This window comes from Lepidochelys kempii, chromosome 8 (genome assembly GCF_965140285.1).
Source record: "Lepidochelys kempii isolate rLepKem1 chromosome 8, rLepKem1.hap1, whole genome shotgun sequence".
Taxonomy (NCBI): domain Eukaryota; kingdom Metazoa; phylum Chordata; order Testudines; family Cheloniidae; genus Lepidochelys; species Lepidochelys kempii.
The window spans coordinates 74,957,577-74,977,322 of NC_136387.1; the positions used below are offsets into that span (position 1 = coordinate 74,957,577).

A 19,746-nucleotide genomic window follows, 5' to 3' on the forward strand; every position below is an offset into this window, starting at 1 on the left:
GAAAGTGGAATAGATCTTTCAGATACAAGTTTGCAACTTTTATCATATTACAGTGTAACACTAAATTCAAATTATTTATATAACAACACTTCAGACAGTTATGTCCTGGACCTCTTGCTGATACTTATAATATACTGATTTTAACAAAGAAATGTTTACAAAAGATATAGCTAAAGCTTCAGTCATTCCAGAGTAACTACCCATCTCCTAGCAAAAGGTAAGTTTCAGTCTATTCTAATATATTAGTATGTTCCAACAAAATAGAGTGTGCTTCTTACATGAACACATGAGAAGAGCTATACTTTATTTTCGGGCTATCAAAAGATTAAAAAAAATTAATCGTGATTAATTGCACTGTTAATAATAAAATATCATTTCTTTAAATATTTTTTGATGTTTTCTACATTTTCAAATATATTGACTTCAATTACAACACAGAATACAAACTGTACAGTGCTCACTTTATATTTATGCTTGATTACAAATATTTGTACTGTAAAAACAAAAACCAGCATTTTTCAATTAATCTAACACAAGTACTCTACTGCAATCTCTTTATCATGAAAGTAGAACTTACAAATATAGAATTATGTACAAAACAATAACTGCATTCAAAAATAAAACCACGTAAAACTTTAGAGCCTACAAGTCCACTCAGTCGTACTTGTTGTTCAGCCAATCAAGTTTGTTTACATTTGCAGGAGATAATGCTGCCCGCTTCTTATTTACAAAGTCACCTTAAAGTGAGAACAGATGTTCGCATGGCACTTTTGTTGCCGGAGTCACAAGATATTTACGTGCCAGATGCACTCAACCACCATTCCAGAGGATATGCATCCATGCTGATGATGGGTTCTGCTCGATAAGAATCCAAAACAGTGCGGACCGAAGCATGTTCATTTTCATCATCTGAGTGAGATGCCACCAGCAAAAGCTTGATTTTCTTTTTTGGTGGTTTGGGTTCTGTAGTTTCCGCATCGGAGTGTTGCTCTTTTAAGACTTCTGAAAGCATGCTCCACACCTCGTCCATCTCAGATTTTGGAAGACACTTCAGATTCTTAAACCTTGGGTTGAGTGCTGTAGCTATCTTTAGAAATCTCACATTGGTATCTTCTTTGCGTTTTGTCAAATCTGAAGTGAAAGTGTTCTGAAAATGAACATGTGCTGGGTCACCATCAGAGACTGCTATAACATGAAATATATGGCAAAATGTGGGTAAAACTGAGCAGGAGACATACAATTCTCCCCTAAGGAGTACAGTCACAAATTTAATTAATTTTTTTTTTTTAAACGAGCGTCATCAGCACGGAAGCATGTCCTCTGGAATGGTGGCTGAAGCATGAAGGGGCGTATGAATGCTTAGCATTTCTGGCATGTAAATACCTTGCAATGCCGGCTACAAAAGTGTCATGCAAATTCGCCTGTTCTCACTTTCTGGTGACATTGTAAATAAGAAGTGGGCAGCATTATCTCCCCTAAATGTAAACAAACTTGTTTGACTTAGCGATTGGCTGAACAAGAAGTAGGACTGAGTGGACTTATCAGCTCTAAAGTTTTACATTGTTTTGTTCTTGAGAGCAGTTATGTAACAAAAAAAAATCTACATTTGTAAATTGCACTTTTACGATAAAGAGATTGCACTATAGCACTTGCATGAGGTAAATTGAAAATACTATTTCTTTTGTTTATAATTTTTACAGTCCAAATATTTGTAATAAAAAATAATATTAAATAAGCACTGTGCACTTTGTATTCTGTGTTGTAATTGAAGTCATTATATTTGAAAATGTAGAAAAACATCCAAAAATATTTAATAAATTTCTCTTGGTATTCTATTGTTTAACAGTGTGATTAAAACTGCAAAAAATCACAATTATTTTTTTTAGTTCATTGCATGATTTAAGTGTGATTAATCAACACCCTACTTTATTTCCTTCTAGTCTATAATAGCCTACATTCCCAGGCTCAGAAGCAAAATAGGGAGTAAAACAGTGTGTTTGATTTATTCCTCTTCTCCCATAAAACAAACCAAATCATTCATCCAATTCAATATCCCATCTCCAGCAATGCCCACGTGCTTCAGAGAAAAGTATAAAAAGCCCCATAATATAATTAGCTGTGCAATACTAGATTATTTGAGTGGGAGTAGAGAGGTAGAAAGAGCGAGCAAGCAGTAAGAGAGAGGAAATTGCTTCCTGACCCCAACTCATGATTAGGGTACACTCTGAAGTACAAGGACTAGCTTTTATATATTTTATCTTAGCTAGTATAATTGTGGATGATTTTCTCATTCATATTAATTTCTTATAGTTTGACATTAACCTTCAAATTTGAAAGTTACTTTGCTTCAGTTACATCTTTTTGCAGAAAACACAATAGGTTACACACTATATAAGAATGGTATTTCCTTTTATCTACATTATAATTTGTTGACTTTTAAATTATATGAAAGCACTCTTGTTCTTGTACAGGATAAAGAAAGAAGCAGCATACAATTTGCCTTCTCTTCCCCTGTCAGTTTATATACTGGTATCTCTCTCATATGGTTTCTTTCTTCTCCAATATGTCCAATCTACAATCTCTCTCCCATTCCTCCCACAAGCCAGCCAGCAATATTTAAGCTTTCCTGGTATCCTCCTAATCTGAATTAAATAGGTCAACCCCTAAATCCAACAAGGATGCTGTAATAGACCAAAACAGCCCTGAGCATGTGAAAGTGAATTCTGAACATGTGACCTTCTCCTGCAAGCTAAATATATTGTCTTTGTTTTTGTCAATTCCCCTCCAAACAAGCTTCAGCAATGAGCAGGAACAAGGCTAAGCTCTGCTTTAGTATGATACTGAACATTTAAATAATGCATGTTAAATAAGATGGCTACCCAGTGAAAAAGTAGCATTATGATATTATCTAAACATGCTATATTGGTGTCTCTTGTATGTGTTACAGTGTACATTTGTATAGGTTCCAGATGCATTTGATACAGAAAAGAAACTTGCCCTTGGTTTCCTACTGCTATGATCTGAGCCACACAGCAGTGTAAGTTGTTCAGTCTTAATTATACAAGTCACAAGGGACTACAACCAAATGGCAGTTCTCTTGCAGTATTTGGGACCTAATTTTGTTACCCTCTCTCAAATAGTATTCCTTACTCGAAAAAATAGTCCATTTAAGTTAATGGGACTACCTGAGTAAGGAATACTCTCATGAGTAAAGATTGCAGGATGGGCCTTGAAATTGCCTGCAGTTTGAGGATATCACTTCTCATAATCTGGGATGATAAATAAAACTCACTGCTATCTACACTGCAATTATACCCAAAGTTACCTTTCCCTGACTCACTTTAAGACACCCTCTTCTGTTCAAATCTCTATATAATGCTGAACCAATCTGCCAATTTTCTTGTGTCTGTTTCAGAACATCCCAGTTTTCCTCTTCCCTGCTGATATGATGCGCTGCCAAATTTTCTGATGTTGGCTAGACTGGATACATCCTGGCAAGGTAATGGCCTGGACTGAAACAGCTCTTGCAGAATGGATTTGTTGTTTTTTGAGGTGCGGGGGGAAGGGCAGATTCCTTCTTGCATTAAAATTTCTTTTGCTCTATGAAAATGAGAACGTCTTTTTCTCAGTCCTACATCATCCAAAGAGAAGCAACCTACATAAACACCGTTTCAGACATGTAGCATCCAACATAACTTTAAAAACAAACAAACCCCCCCCCACATTCCCATATCTCCTGTAGTAAATAAAATAATCAGACTTGCTACATTAAATGGATATTTCCCCCCGTTTCCACTAGTCTCACTTGGTGAGAGATTAGAAAACAAGACTTTTTTTTTCTATCCTAACTCTCTCAATTATATATGTAAAATATTAATGAAATGCAAGCAAAATGGAAAATTGTTTCAAACTGAAAAATATTATCTGGATTTATGCCTGCCTTCAGGACAAATCAGAAGAGATTATTGGCTTTTTCAAATACCTATGAGAAAGATGAATACTCAGAAAGTCATCTTGTTCCCTTTACTACTCTTTATTTGTACACTGCAAAAAAAGTAATGCATCAAAAATGTAAAAACCCACAGAGAGAGAGAAAAAACGTCAGCTTTGACCAAAAGGTGGAGTGCAACACAATGAGCTGACTGACTTAGGTAAGCTGCCTCCGTGATCAAGGGAAACACTTTGCGGATGGTGTTTTACACAGATATTCTATGATAGTAGATAATCTGTAACAAATTTTGGGCTCCTATCTCAATAACTTAACCCTACAGGTGAGCCACCTCTCTTCCGCAGGGAGCTGCCAGTCTTTCCCCTTTGCAATGAAAGACTTCAGCAACAGAGAAAGGATCTGATGGGAGACAATGGAGAAAAATGCCTGCTTCCCCCTGCCAGACACTTTCACCGACACATGCACCTGTACATTGCAGTGAGAACACAGCTTGCTTTTCACTGCAGCACGTAGCTACACATACATTCATGCTGCTGCCAGTGGTGTGCAGTGCAGACACAGCTTTACATTCACATCTTCCAGAACTCAGGTTGCTCTGGATGCATGGGCCATATTTTCTATATCATTCCAGCAACCCTTCTGCACCATTCTGGCTGTGTAAAGGGGCCATAAATGAGTTCAGATCTCCCTATCATAGGTCTGACCTTAGTTTTCATGTCTCTTATGCTACCTCCATTTCCCTGTAGCCTCTTGCTATGGGGGAAGCTCAGGAATATGTATGGAAGTTGTGGCTTTCTAAAACATGCCAATTAGCTCTTTTCCAGCTTCCTACATCAAAACCAACCATGGAAAATTGGACCCCACCATAGAGAATCTAACCTAACCTAACCAGGGATTTCCCAACTTGTGTGCAACTAACAATCAGAACAGCAGGGACAGAGTCCAGTGGTTACAGCTTGGTATTTTTCTCCAGAAAGTTATAAATTGTCTGAAAACAGGAGAGAATGGCCATCTCAGCTTTATCTACTGCAACATGATAGTCCTAAATGGTTCTTAAGCAGAGTGATGATTTCTGGGTTACCAAGGGCTGGTAACTCTCTTGAGACAAGGAGACAACATTCACCTCTACTTCACTGAAGTGGTTACTGTTTTCTTGTGGACAGGTAACAAGGGGAGGAAAAAATGGAAATGGAATCTTCAGGGCTCCAAAGACCTTTCCTTTCCATCCCAGGAGGTTTCTGTTTATTTAGGCTAGTTTTATTAGGAATTAATTAGTATCAGTTTTGACTTGTAGATTTATTTATTTATTTTGACAGCATAGATTTGTTTACAGGCAGGGCTTTGGAGCTGTGCTCCGGCTCCGCTCCAGCTCTAGGCAAAAACCTGCAGCTCCGCTGCTCCACTTCTGGGCTCCGCTCCAAAGCCCTGTTTACAGGATTTCAAGTTGTAACACTGTGCTGTATTTAGTTTTCTTAACTGGTTTCATTTCAATAAATATATTGCAGCCTAATTCTACTTTAATTTATACTAGGATGCACCTAAAGTAAAAAACACAGAGCTACAGTATTAAAAACATGTTACATTTTCTCTTAAGACTTAAGTTATCACAAGAACGACAGCTGTAATCACAAGGAAGCACTTCAGTTACTACAAAAATAATACTGGTCTCTGTGGTGAAACTAGCAAAGCCATTATAGTAGCTCTAACAGTACAAAATAATATAAAGACAACATGTTAAGAATACTTTATTATATTAAACCTGTAGAGCAACACAGCTAGGTAACATTAACAGTCTTTTATACAGAAAGGATTACTGGTGACATAGTTTACATTCTAAATTCATTACTTATTTAAATACCTGTGAGCCTGAAACTGGTTGCCTTCTATCCAAATATTAATATCTGGACAACAACATTTCTTGTAGAGCATCATTAAGTCTTCTCCTAACCCAGATGCGGTTTCTAGTTCAGAATTACCTGTAAATGGGGGGAAATAGTTATTTATTTCTTCCAATTTATACTAGATTATTCTGAAGTTACAAACAATTTCAGGTATCTGAAACAAAGGATCTATCATACTAAAAAGACAACATATTTTATATCCATGCTACAGCTTTCACATGGGATAGTTTATTTCCTTCTGAAATGCACATTTGATGAAAGCCTTTTCAGATAAACTTACTAGTAGTGGGGAATAACTTCTATGTGTTGCTCTTAACTGAGATATTGGGAGTTTTACCAGCTACTGTTATTGCTGTATGTGAAGATGTATGTTGTTTGTTCCCTTTTCTATACAAACCATACATACAATTCAAGGAGATTGGTCTCTGAAGAAATTTAAGTTTACTTCTGACATCAGAAACAAAGGCTATTAACTCCTTACAAAATGAAAAATGGATATTTACATTTCCCAACTTGCAGGACTATATGGAACTGACTTGGCCCTGCCCCCTCAATCACTACGTGTACATGAAACACAGTGGAACCAGTGAAGTTCTGCAAGGAGGAAAAGGAAGGACCACCCAATATTGAAGCACTGTATCAAAGGGGCCTGGGCTTACATCTGCTGTAGCCCAGAAGAGGCATTGGTACCAATGTAAAATGCTCCTCTTCCTCAATACCTACATCTTCATTCTGTGGCAGTACGAGTGCAAGGGATACAGTTTCTACCACATCCCTGTATGGTCCCTATGGAACACCCATTTACTCAGGGCATGAGGGAATTATCTGGGCCAAAGCAAAGAATAGTCATCTTGGTCTTGTTAGTGCAATAATAAACTTTACCCACAATTTTTGAACAAACCTACACTGGGGTTTAGGTAACTAGCAAAATCCAAACACAATTCTAACTTCACCTGGATTAGTTACGTTGCCTTCAGCATCATTGGCTTCTAGAATTTCATCTTCAGTATTAGGTGAACAAACAACTTCTCTTTCTATGGCTCCGTCCAGAAAATGCTGATTAACAGAAGTTCTTTTATCACTTCCAATGCATTTTCCACCTGATATTTGAGTGTTCTGAAGACTACCAGATGTAAGGCTTTCATTTTCCTGTGTTTGTCTGGGCTCCAGTACTCTTTTCCTCAGAGTCTCTTCCTCGATTTCCCTAATGTTTTTATCAGACGAATATACAACCCTAGAAGAAGACACTGAAGTTTACTCATGTAAATTTTTCAAATGTTCCAAAATAACAGCTCGAAAACACATTTATATATTATAATTAACAAGGCTTATATAGAGAAAATATTAAGAAAACAATTACTTTTGAATTGTATACTGAATATAAAAAAATCTTAGCAATTAAGAGAGTACTTGAAAATGTGCAAAATCTGTGAAAATAAGTGTTGAAATATTTCTATAGCCCTGCACTAGTGCAGCCTTCAAAAGAACGCATCTGCATATCGTGTAATTTACTCCCAGAATGCAAGGCTGTAGCACTGCATTTCGTTTTCTAACATTCCTTGGTAACTTACTTTCTTTGCTGCAGGGAGAAAAATCTTAAAAAGAAAATTTAAGACCACTCCATATCTTCTGTCTATCCCTATCATCCACTAGCAATAACAGATCCCTACGGTACAAACTGGCCTCTCTTAACAGCCAATATTAAGAATGGCTGATTTATCTGTGCAGCTTAGCAGAACCAACAATAAAATGCACTCCCTTATGTTAGTCTCATCATTACATTTATAAAACTGAGAGGTAAAAAGATTCTAAGGAACACTGTAGTTACTAAAACACAAATGATTAGAAAGTCAGAAATTTAGTTTAAATTTAACTTCAAAGAAAACCAAGTGTATGTAAATACTCAGTTAATATCACACAAAAACCTCCCTCTTGCAATATCAGCCTTCCATTTTCCCTTCATACCTACTTTGTAAGATGTATTACTTTCAGATGAAGGACTTTATGGATTTACAAAGTCCAAAGTGCGTAGCTGAGATACTTCACTAGTACAGTTGGGTGTCATACACATATCTTCAACATTAAGTTAGATACAGTAAGCTTTGCTAGTTTCATTTAAAAGCTATAGTTACATATCTGAGCTCAGGAGATTCATACTTATAGATATGTTTACTTTGTGTTTAAACATCACTCACTCTGTGGCAAGTGGGATTTTTGTGAATATTAGGCAAATAAATATATTTGTCTAATCAGGAATTAAGTACATTTTTCTGCAGACTGTGTATAGCCTGGCCCTTGGCAAGCTGAGGAGATTGAAAACAATCCTTCTTAGGAAAAGGCCTATGTTTATAGACCTATGTCCTATGGCTGAGTGGAGTAGCTTCCCCTTCTGACAACTCCATAAATTATGATTAGGGTACATGTTAGTCAAGAAAAAATGAGAAACTGCAGAGGAGGAAAGAGGATGGAGGAGTCAAACTGGTACTGGGAGCAGCATTAAGGGAGCATGTGTCTGGACGAATCAAGGTTACAGTGGAGACCTTTTAAAGGTCAGTATGACTTCAAGCCCCTACCCCCCATGGATTTTTAAAATCTTCATACCTCAAGGTGCTTGCAGAGTTCCTAAACTCTGAAGCTCCTGATATTTACAGGGCTTTCCATCTTTGGGTTGGGATGGGCTGAGGGATGGAAAGAAGAGTGGAAACAGCCTAAGAACTCTACATACTTCAAAGAATGCCAGGGCTACAGGGTTGACTATGGGGAGCTGGCAACTTCCAGTGGAATACATTGAGCTTTCTTCCAACTTCACACAATTACAGTTGGGCGCTTTGCACCTCTACAAGAAGTTAGGGTCTTTAACCTCCATATATTTCCCCAGTACACTGTGCTATCCAGGTGCTAATATCTACAGCTGTGGATCAAGGGCTCTGCTTCAGTACAGTTTAGGAGCTCCAAAGAGCAGAATCCCAATGATCTTTTGGAATTTTGTTGGATTCCATGATGTCATTCTAATAAATTTATTTTCTACATCTGAAGTAGGATAGATGTAGTCACAGAATCAAACAGCTTTCCAAATAAGCCTCATATAAAGTTATGTTAAAAAAAAAAAACATTTTGTAGCTAGGATTTGGCAAACAATAAGAAACATTAATCAGCACAGTTTGAAAATTCTTCTCTCCTGTATCCTAAACAGATTTAATCAAATTTCAAGGTTATTTGAACAAAGAATATTGCCCCCTAGTCAGACTCACCAATTTTGAAATTGAAAGGTAGGGGGCCTCAATTAGTCTTATAGTACAAAGGAAATCACCAAAACTGCAACTCTTCCCTTATTATTATGTGTTGACAGTTATACTTTTCTTAGATTTACACTGAAACATTATTCATTTACTCACCAGTGACATCCAAGGGAAGTACAAATACACTGTGCAACAGAGGAGAAATTAATTGAAACAGAGTCATTGCTAAACCATACGAGGCTATTATTTTAGCATCCTGCCTACAGCAATTGCAAACACATACTCCTAATACATCTGATCATTTGGGCAATGTGTCTGGGGATAAAATAATTCATTCATGGGCCCTGAAGATAAGCACCGCACATTCTGAAGAATGCAATCTAATTACTCACATTTTATTCCCATACAGAGTTACAAAACTTTCATCAATTTAGCCAATTTTTAAAATCCAGTCACAGCAGCCAGGAATTCAACAGATTGGCTAGGTACCTCATAAGAGTATTTCTTTGTATAGGATCGAAATTTATTGCCCTCTAATATCATGGAGGGTCCTCTTGGTTCTTAGATTACTTGCAGGGACTAATCAGTTTTCACTATATCTCAGTCCCTTTAGCTGTTCTTTTCAGGAGGGGAAATCCTACTGTTTCCAATCTCTTGCCCTGTGTAAGACGACACCATACCACTAATCATTTTTCTCATGCACTCCAGGATCTTTCCAAGTCCCACTATAGCAAAGATACCTTTGTAAAAGCCAGTTTGTTTTTTTTAATTCATTTAAACTCATCCTGAAGAAGCATTTCCTTCCAATAGCCAGGTCACTAAGGCTAAATCCTTTGGGAAGGTTCTAAAAATAAAAATAAAATAAAATCCAACCCATCTCAGAAGCCCTTGTTTGGCTCTATACATTGTTGATGCATTAATTGATAGTATGTTAAAGAATGTGCATTCTCCCTGGTGGCACAAACACTCTAAATCTGATGTGAAAATGACCTCCAGACATTTTAAACTGTGGGTTGGAATCAGATGAAACTTGTATATGTTTGTTAGAAATCATATAATCAGTCATCTAAATTAAGGAGGATCTGAAGTTCTTCTTCCCTGAGCTAGACTATGTTGAGAACTAAAATCTTGATAATCACTTGAAGGGCTGACAAGATCTCAAGCACAAGTACAATGAAACGGCAATGACTTTGTCCCACCCCTTGCTGTAGGCCATAAGAGACAGAATAATAGTGATAAACTAATTGGTATTGCACTTTTAAAAAGTAGGCCATGTCTACACTACAAAATTATGTTGCCACTGCACTTATTAAATCATTTGTGTGCATGTGCCCACTTGGCTGTGTGTGTTGGCAATGCACATCCTCACTAGAAGCACTTATATAACTGTATTGTCAGCGTGGGGCACTGTGGGATGGCTTCTGAAAGCCAGTAACAGTCGCCGTAAGCAACACAGTGTTTACACTGACACTGCGTCAACCTAATTACATCAACCATGACTCTACGCCACTTGGGGAAGGTAGTGTTACTAAATTGGCCTAGGGAGGCACTTAGGTCGGCGGGAGCCAAATTTAAGTGAAGATGCTTCCATAGGCTAGGTCAATGCAAGGCAGCTTATGGATGACCTAGCTGTATAATGTAGAACATGCCACAGATATATTATATCTTACAACACAAAGGGCCCCATTTGATTCTTACACTAGTAAGCATCAGGAGTGATTCCATGGAAATTAATAAAAATACCTTAGTGTAAGTGAGAAAGGAGTCAGTTCCTGTCCCTGCATGGGCAGAGGTTTTGGGTTGTTTTTTGTTTTAAGTTATTCAGTTCAAGGGTTGCACTGTGTCTTTTAAGAGAACTAGTTATGTTTTATAGGTCACACATATGCCTCCGTTTGTCTGGTTTTCTTACGATTAGGAAACAGGTAGAATATAATTAAAACAGTGATTTTTTGATTGCATTAATTTTGAGATTATGACCCTTACTAACAAGAATAATAATATTTCTTGATAAATGCGCAAGCCTGGATTGTTGGGTACTGAACTGAGCTGTATCGCTCACGTTTCTGAAAAACTGAATAACTTAGTTTTTGGAGAGCAGCAAGTATACATTTATCTCTTATTCAGTTCCCTCCACAGACGATGTACTTGCAATCAGAATATGATTTTTTCTCTGAGACAATTGTTTTTCCCTATTGCTGCAATAGCTAACTTAGAATAGTTGATGCGAATGTTTTAATTGGTGCCTATGAGATCTAAACAACTGCTGTCTTCTCTTGCATGAAGTTATAACTATGCCATTGCAAGATAATGGTATGGGGGTCAGGAAGCCAACAGCACCAATTCAAATCCACTCTTTTTGTGAAAGAATCAATCAATGACAAATAAGAATCCTCAGACATTCGTGGCCCTAGAGTTCTTCACCGCGGTTTCACTGCCCTTTGTTCAATAGGCTCAATGTTTGAAACCTCAAAAGGCCAAGCAGGAAGCTGCAGAAGGCTTTCTAATGTGTGTACAAAACCAAACTTGAAGTCGTAAAAAATGTGTCTGAGGCTTAATTTAGGCAGAATAGTACTTTCAAAAGACAATTAATTCTATTTTAAATTCAGTTTCAGGATAAATGATGTATTTAAGTAAACTGATAAGTCAGAGTAAGCGTATTTCATTTCTTTGTAAAGTATATGAACAGCAAGAAGCTATCGGAACACAAATCTATAACTTATCTGTAAAGGATACTTCTGCTGTGAAGTGGACGCTTTCTACCACTTTGTCCATGACAGTGAAATACTGACACACTGTAAAAGATACTGTCACAACATCTAAGTGCCCACAAAGATTTAGATCCCAGAAGTAGATTATTTCCTTGGGAGACAAAATAAGTAGACACAGACACAATACAGATCCTATTTCCTTTATTTACAAGTTTTACAGTCTTGTGCACTATGGTTTTCACTAGGGACTGTGGATAGCAAAAACAGAACTTAGGACTCCCACTGTTCCAGAAAGTAGTTATACCCCAACCAAAACCAATCTTATGATTTGCTGTGTCCCTAAGACCCTGCAACACTAAAAGGAGCCACTGGCCAGCTTTTGCAGCTCAGAGGATAGTCTGACTCCTTAAGACAAGTGTTCTTCAAATTCCTTCTCACCAGACACAATGAGGCATCAGCTGCTTCTATTCCTTACTTTGGTCAGAGTTCAGTTCTCAATGAAATCAGTGGGAGTTATACCATTCATTTCAGAGGGAGCAAGATCTGGCCCTTAAGCAACCACTAATGCACTTTCCCAGTGAAAGATTTCTGTTCATCTCAGATATTTTTATTACAAGTCTATGGATCCCTTATAGCATCTTCACGACAATCCCATGGCATTGGTTCACTGAATTTTCGCAAACAAAATCTTAACTTCACATGTACAATGCTCAGTCCTCAACTTTCAGTACAAAAATCAGGAATATTTCAAATACAAATGAGTAAACGAGAAGCTTTATCATCAGATCTTTCTATTATATTCCCTCCTTTGCAAATGTTTATATCCATATAATGTTTCTCTTTTATGAAGTAGAGATATCAGACAGACAGTTCTAGCAAGAGAAGCAGACTGTTTTCCTTGTAGATCAACCTACAAGCAAAAAAGCAATTCCTAATTAATAGAAATGTTCTCATTTTACAAAACTTGTTATTCTGTTCACATTCGTCATTTAAGGTATTTACACTCATTTTTAGAAGCTGTTTATTTTAAAAGTTTGTTTTCATTGAGAAAAACACTAAAGTTTTTCTGTTGGACACTTTTCAGTAACCCAAAGCTGGAGCTCCATACAGCCACTCACATTTCTCCCCTTCTTTAAGGTAAAGCTCAGTTAAACTTGCTCTTCGGAGAAGATGTGTGTTAAACGGATTTTTTGCTTCTTATATTAGACAATTTAATTTCTCATTTTTTCCCCATTGTTCAATTAACACTGTCTACAGAGTGGTTTGACTTCCATAATTCAATAAAAAAGGAGTGAGGTAGATTACCTGTTTCAAAATTTATAAACTGCATATTCATAAAGCAGTAGGTTTGTTAATTTTGTTTGGTTGATATTTTGGAAGGCAAGAGGGAGGTTTTCAGCAATAATATCAGAAGATTCAAATTAATTTTAGGATCTCTTCCACTTGTGTTTTTGTAACATTTTGACAGTGATTAAATATAAAGTACACACAAAGTTCATAATAATTTTATAATCTTACAGTATTGAGAAAAGTGACCATTAGCTATTCTGAAACAACTATTGAGAGTACAAAAGCAAGGTGAAAAAGAAAAAAGGAGGTGAGAAAGAGAAAGAAAAATAATCATTACCAGCATTTACTGCAAACGACAAAGCAGACAGATTGCTGTGACAGACCCAGACCAGTGGGGTATAGGAGTCTGGTAGAAGGCAAATATATTGTCCACTGGATGAACAGTTTTCTGTTCCCTGAGTGATCAGAGCAGGGTCTGCACTAGAGCAATTAAGAACCTGCTAGAACCAATTAAAAACAGGCAAGCTAATTAAGACACATGGAGCCAATTAACATAATAGAATCAATTATGGCAGGCAGACTAATCACCTAGTTTAAAAAGGACCTCCCATCAGTTAGGGGAGGGGGTGTGCTGCTGGAAGACTGAGGAGTAGAAGCGTGATCAGGCTTCAGGAGGAAGCTCCTGCAGTGAGGGTAAAAAAGGTGTTGGGAGGAGGCCATGGGGAAGTAGCTCAGGGAGTTGTAGCTGTCACGCAGCTATTACAGGAGATACTGTAGACAGTTGCAATCCACAGGGCCCTGGGCTGGAATCAAGAGGAGAGGGTGGGCCTGGGTTCCCCCCATTCCGCTCAACTCCCTATTTGAGACAAGAAGAGGTGACCTGGACTGTTGGTCCCACCAGAGGGGAAGGTCCCTGGCCTATTCGCTGACCTACCAGGTGGGTCAGCAGAGACTGCGGGGATTGTTCTCCTCCCTTTCCCCATGCTGGCCAGTGATGAGGTTAGCTGAGTGAACGGCAGGTTTGCGCCACTAGCAAAAGTGGCCAAACTGAGGGCGGCCGTGAATCTCTGAGGCAAGCAAATCCGTCAATAAGCGCAGGACCCACCAAGGCAGAGGAGGAACTTTGTCACACTGGTGTTAGCAGTGGGATCAGGTGCACAGCGTGGCAGAAAGAGGGTGTTTAAAAAAAAAAAAAAGAAAGAAAGGAGAGGTGTCATAAATATAAAGGGAAGGGTAAACCCCTTTGAATTCCCTCCTGGCCAGGGGAAAGCTCCTCTCACCTGTAAAGGGTTAAGAAGCTAAAGGTAACCTCGCTGGCACCTGACCAAAATGACCAATGAGGAGACAAGATACTTTCAAAAGCTGGGAGGAGGGAGAGAAACAAAAGGTCTGTGTGTCTGTCTGTATGCTGGGTCTTTGCCGGGGATAGACCAGGAATGGAGTCTTAGAACTTTTAGTAAGTAATCTAGCTAGGTACATGTTAGATTATGATTTCTTTAAATGGCTGAGAAAAGAACTGTGCTGAATAGAATAACTATTTCTGTCTGTGTATCTTTTTTTTAACTTAGTTGCCTAGAGGGGTTCTCTATGTTTTGAATCTAATTACCCTGTAAGGTATCTACCATCCTGATTTTACAGGGGGGATTTCTTTATTTCTATTTACTTCTATTTTTATTAAAAGTCTTCTTGTAAAACACTGAATGCTTTTTCATTGTTCTCAGATCCAAGGGTTTGGGTCTGTGGTCACCTATGCAAATTGGTGAGGCTTTTTATCCAACATTTCCCAGGAAAGGGGGGGTGCCAGTGTTGGGAGGATTGTTCATTGTTCTTAAGATCCAAGGGTCTGGGTCTGTAGTCACCTAGGCAAATTGGTGAGGCTTTTTACCAAACCTTGTCCAGGAAGTGGGGTGCAAGGTTTTGGGAAGTATTTTGGGGGGAAAGACGTGTCCAAACAGCTCTTCCCCAGTAACCAGTATTAGTTTGGTGGTGGTAGCGGCCAGTCCAAGGACAACGGGTGGAATATTTTGTACCTTGGGGAAGTTTTGACCTAAGCTGGTAAAGATAAGCTTAGAAGGTTTTTCATGCAGGTCCCCACATCTGTACCCTAGAGTCCAGAGTGGGGGAGGAACCTTGACAAGAGGGTTGGGTTTTTTTTTTCTTCACCACAATGGAGGACGTAGTGCAGGCACCGATACAAGCCACAGCTGCCCAGCAGGAGGCTACCCATGTCCAGGCAGCCACCCAATAGGAGGCAGTGTGACCAAGAGACCAATCACCTGTTGATGGACCAGGCACTCAAGACCATGCTATGTTGCGGGAACTGGTAAACCAGGTGAAGACCCTTACAGAGCTGAACCGCAGCCATGATGGGACGCAGGTCATACGGGCCAGCAATTGTCTGCAGAAAATGATGCGGGAGGATGACGTAGAAGCATACCTCCTGGCCTTTGAGAGGACAGCCCTACGGGAGTCTTGGCCTCGAACAGTTGTCTGGCATCCTCGCTCCATTCCTGTGTGGGGAGGCCTAGAAGGCATATTATGATATGTCTGAAGAAGCTGCAGCAGACTATCCCTGTCTGAAAGCAGAGATCCTGGCCAGATCTGGGGTAACGACCGCAGTGCGGGTGCAGTGGTATCACGAGTGGAGGTACCAGGAAAACAAAACCCCACAGTCCCAATTATATGACCTCCTCCATCTTGCACGAAAGTGGTTACAAACCGAGTCTCTGAGTCCAGAAGAGATACTAAAGGTTCTGGTCATCGACCGGTACATGCGAGGACTACCACCAGACCTTCATGCCTGGGTAAGCCAGAACGAACCCTCCGCTTATGATGAGGTTGTCGCCTTGGTAGAGAGGCGTAGGACGACGAGGGAACTGACCCAACCAGCTAAGGAAGAGGCGCCCTGGGTTAAACTAGTGGCACCAATCCTCAGAGCTCAGGCAACTGAGCCCCCAAGAAGGCCCAGGTGGAAAAAAGAGGGGGGCTGAAGGCCCACCAGAGACCATTTAAAAGTCAGAGCACTGAGGGTGAAGAGGATCATGACATTAGGCTGCCTAAACCAAGAGACCGGGGAATGCCTAGGGCCCCATACAGATGTTACACCTGCTGGAGGGAGTGGGGGAGGACACATAGCTGCACAGTGTCTCAGTGCCGAGAAGTCTATGCAACATAGCCTAGGCAACTGGGAAAACCCATGCTCCCTAATTCACACTGTGAATTGAAAATTGAAGTTAAAAATTGAAATCCAGGGGAACGCTACAGAGGTAGCAGCAGGTGTAGTGCCTAAACTCCCTTACCCGGTGCTCATAGGGTGGGACTTCCCAGGATTTGATGACTTACTCCCAACAGGGGGATTGGAGAAAGGGGAGGCATCCACAGTAAACTGTCAACCCCCAATTTTCTCCGAAATTTCCCCAGACATTTTCTCCACTCCCAGGCGGGACAGAAAGACAGACAAAAAAGGGCAGCTAAGGCCTTGGGAACCCGAATACTGACCCAAAGCCAGAGGGTCTCTCTCGTAGGTAGGCGGACCCAGGCACCTGAAAAGGAGGCCGCCCAGGAGGGAGAAGCACCTGATACAGACCCCAACCCTAATGCCTCTGAACCGGCAGAAGCAACAGTGACTCATCCCCTAGAACTTGGGAAGACCAGCCCCGTGAGGGTAAATTTCGGACAGGACCAAGCCAAAGATCCAAGGTACAACACCATTAGGAAGGAGGTAACAGAAATAGATGGGGTTCCCATGGAAGGGAAAACCCAGGGACCCGGCCCCTACTTCATCATAAAGAAGGATCTCCTGTACAGGGTTGCACCAGGACAGGGACAGAAGGTAGAGCAGCTCCTAGTACCTCACAAACACCAGAAGACCATATTAAGCCTTGCGCATAGTCATCTTTTTGGGGGGCATTTTGGGGTAGAGAAGACCCTGGTGAGGATCCTACAAAGGTTCTTCTGGCCCGGGGTGCACAAAGAAGTGTGGAGATACTGTGCCTCCTGCCCAGAGTGTCAGCTGCACAGTCCCCGTCCCCACTTGAGGGCACCATTGGTACCCCTTCCCATCATAGAGGTCCCGTTTGAGTGAACAGCCATGGACCTAGTGGGACCTGTAGAAAAGACTACCTGGGGCCACCAATATGTACTTGTCGTCCTGGACTATGCTACACGGTATCCAGAAGCCGTCCTCCTGAGGAACACAGCTTCTAAAACAATAGCCAAAGAGCTAGTGGGGATCTTTGCCCGAGTGGGGCTACGAAAGGAGATACTGACTGACCAAGGAACCCCACTTATGTCAAAACTAATGAAGGACCTATGTGTCCTACTCCACATACATACTCTGAGGACTTCGGTCCATCATCCACAGACCAATGGGCTGGTAGAAAGTTTCAACTGAACCCTGAAGGCTATGATAAGGAAGGTGGTAAATCAAGACGGGAAGGATTGGGACACCCACTACAATACCTTATGTTTGCCATCCGGGAGGTACCTCAGGCCTCAACTGGGTTTTCTCCCTTTGAGCTATTATATGGGTACCACCCCCGGGGCATCTTGGACATAGCCAAGGAAATTTGGGAGGAGGAGTCCAATGAGGGGAAGAATGTAACCGAGCATGTGTTACAAATGAGGGACCGGATAGCGCGGGTCACCGCCATATTGCGGGAACACCTGGAGAAGGCCCAAGAAGCCCAATGAGATCAGTACAATCGCCAAGCCAAAGTTCGGCAATTCCAGCCCAGAGACTGAGTAATGGTGTTGGTACCCACAACAGACAGTAAACTTTTGGCCCAGTGGCAAGGACCCTACGAAATAGTTGAACCCATAGGGGAGGTAAATTACAAGATGCGACAACCAGGACATCGGAAACAAGAGCAAATATATCACATCAACCTTCTGAAACCCTGGTATTCACAAGAGGGATGCACAGCTGTCCAAAAAGACCTACCCCAAGAAAACAAACCTTCTGAACAGGTGAGAGTGTCTCCTGATTTAACACCAGACCAGAAGAATGAGGTGTCTGAGATGATCTTCCGGAACCAAGATGTGTTCTTGACAAAACCGGGCCGAACAACCGAGACCTATCACCACATCGTCACAAATCCTGGGGTCAGAGTAACCTACCAGGTGCCAGCGTCCAAAAGGGAAGAAATAAAAGCAGAAATAAAAAAAAATGCTGGAGTTGGGGATCATCGTAGAATCCCACAGTCAGTGGTCCAGCCCAATCGTGCTGGTGCCCAAACCTGATGGCACCACAAGGTTTTGCAATGACTTCCGGCGACTAAACGAGGTATCCCAGTTTGACGCGTATCTCATACCTCATATAGAGGAGCTAGTAGACCATTTAGGCAATGCCTGGTACTTGACTACCCTAGACTTGACAAAGGGGTACTGGCAGATTCCCCTTGCCAAAGACAAAGGGAAAGACTGCGATCTCTACATCAGAGAGTCTTTTCCAATATACTGTCCTTCCTTTTGGACTACATGGGGGGCCCCAGCTACCTTCCAGCGTCTCATGGACAAGCTATTACGCCCCCATAACAATTATGCTGCTGTCTACCTGGACGATGTGGTCATTCATACCCCAGACTGGGAAACCCACCGAGAGAAAGTGGAGGCAGTCCTCGTTACCTTCAGGCAAGCTGGCGTTACAGCAAACCCTGCCAAGGTGCTGTAGGGTTTATGGAGGCCAAATATCTTGGCTACATTGTGGGAGAAGGTCTGGTAAAATTCCAACTGAATTAGTTAGAGGCCATCCAAAATTGGCCCCGACCAAGTCGCAAGAAACAAGTCCGGGCATTCCTAGGTGTGGTGGGGTATTACTGACAATTTATCCCCCACTTTGCCACAAGGGCAAGCCTCCTGACAGACCTAATGAAGGCCTGTGGACCTGATCTGGTGAGAAGGTCTGACACAGCAGATAAAGCGTTCACAGACCTACGGACTGCCCTCTGCAGTAACCCCGTACTGGTAGCCCCAGATTTCACCAAGGAATTTGTCCTGCAGACGGATGCATCGGAAGTAGGGTTGGGGGCCGTTCCACCACAGATGGTCGGGGAGGAGGAACACCCAATTCTCTACCTCAGTAGGAAACTCCTTCCGAGGGAGCAAAAATGTGCAGTGGTGGAGAGGGAGTGCCTCGCTGTAAAATGGGCCATGGAAACACTGCGCTACTACCTGCTCGGGTGCAGATTTGTCCTCGTGACCGACCATGCCCCACTTCAATGGATGCAGCGGAACAAGGAGAAGAACACAAGGGTGACCAGGTGGTTCTTATCCCTCCAACCTTTCCAGTTCCGTGTGACAGGGAGCCGTCACAGCCGATGGCTTGTCACGTGTGCACTGTCTGGAGTCCCAAGCTGCCCAATCCCTTGGTGTTGAGCAGGGGGAAGGGATATGTGACAGACCCAGACCAGTGAGGTACAGGAGTCTGGTAGAACGCAAATATACTGGCCATTGGATGAACAGTTTTCTGTTCCCTGAGTGACCAGAGGAGGGGCTGCACTAGAGAAATCAAGACAGGCAAGCTAATTAAGACACCTGGAGCCAATTAATATAATAAAATCAATTATGGCAGGCAGACTAATCAGGACACCTGGATTAAAAAGGACCTCCCATCAGTTAGGGGAGGGAGGTACAAGGAGTGAGAAGGCATGCTGCTGGAG

The 19,746-nt window shown here is 41.1% G+C and overlaps 1 protein-coding gene across 6 annotated transcripts in view; it reads right to left on the minus strand.

The window, feature by feature from the left end:
• Positions 1 to 19,746, minus strand: part of BTBD8 (BTB domain containing 8) — an 85,071-nt gene that overhangs the window by 47,815 nt on the left and 17,510 nt on the right. For all 6 annotated transcript variants that reach the window (XR_012160414.2, XM_073357072.2, XM_073357071.2 and 3 more), the window contains 2 exons: positions 6,804 to 7,084; positions 5,808 to 5,925 (listed from right to left, as the gene is read on the minus strand). Coding sequence is in view for 5 of the 6 variants with exons in the window: in XM_073357072.2 (XP_073213173.2) it covers positions 5,808 to 5,925; positions 6,804 to 7,084 (399 nt within the window). In the remaining variant the exon portion in view is untranslated. The remainder of the gene's footprint in view (positions 1 to 5,807; positions 5,926 to 6,803; positions 7,085 to 19,746) is intronic.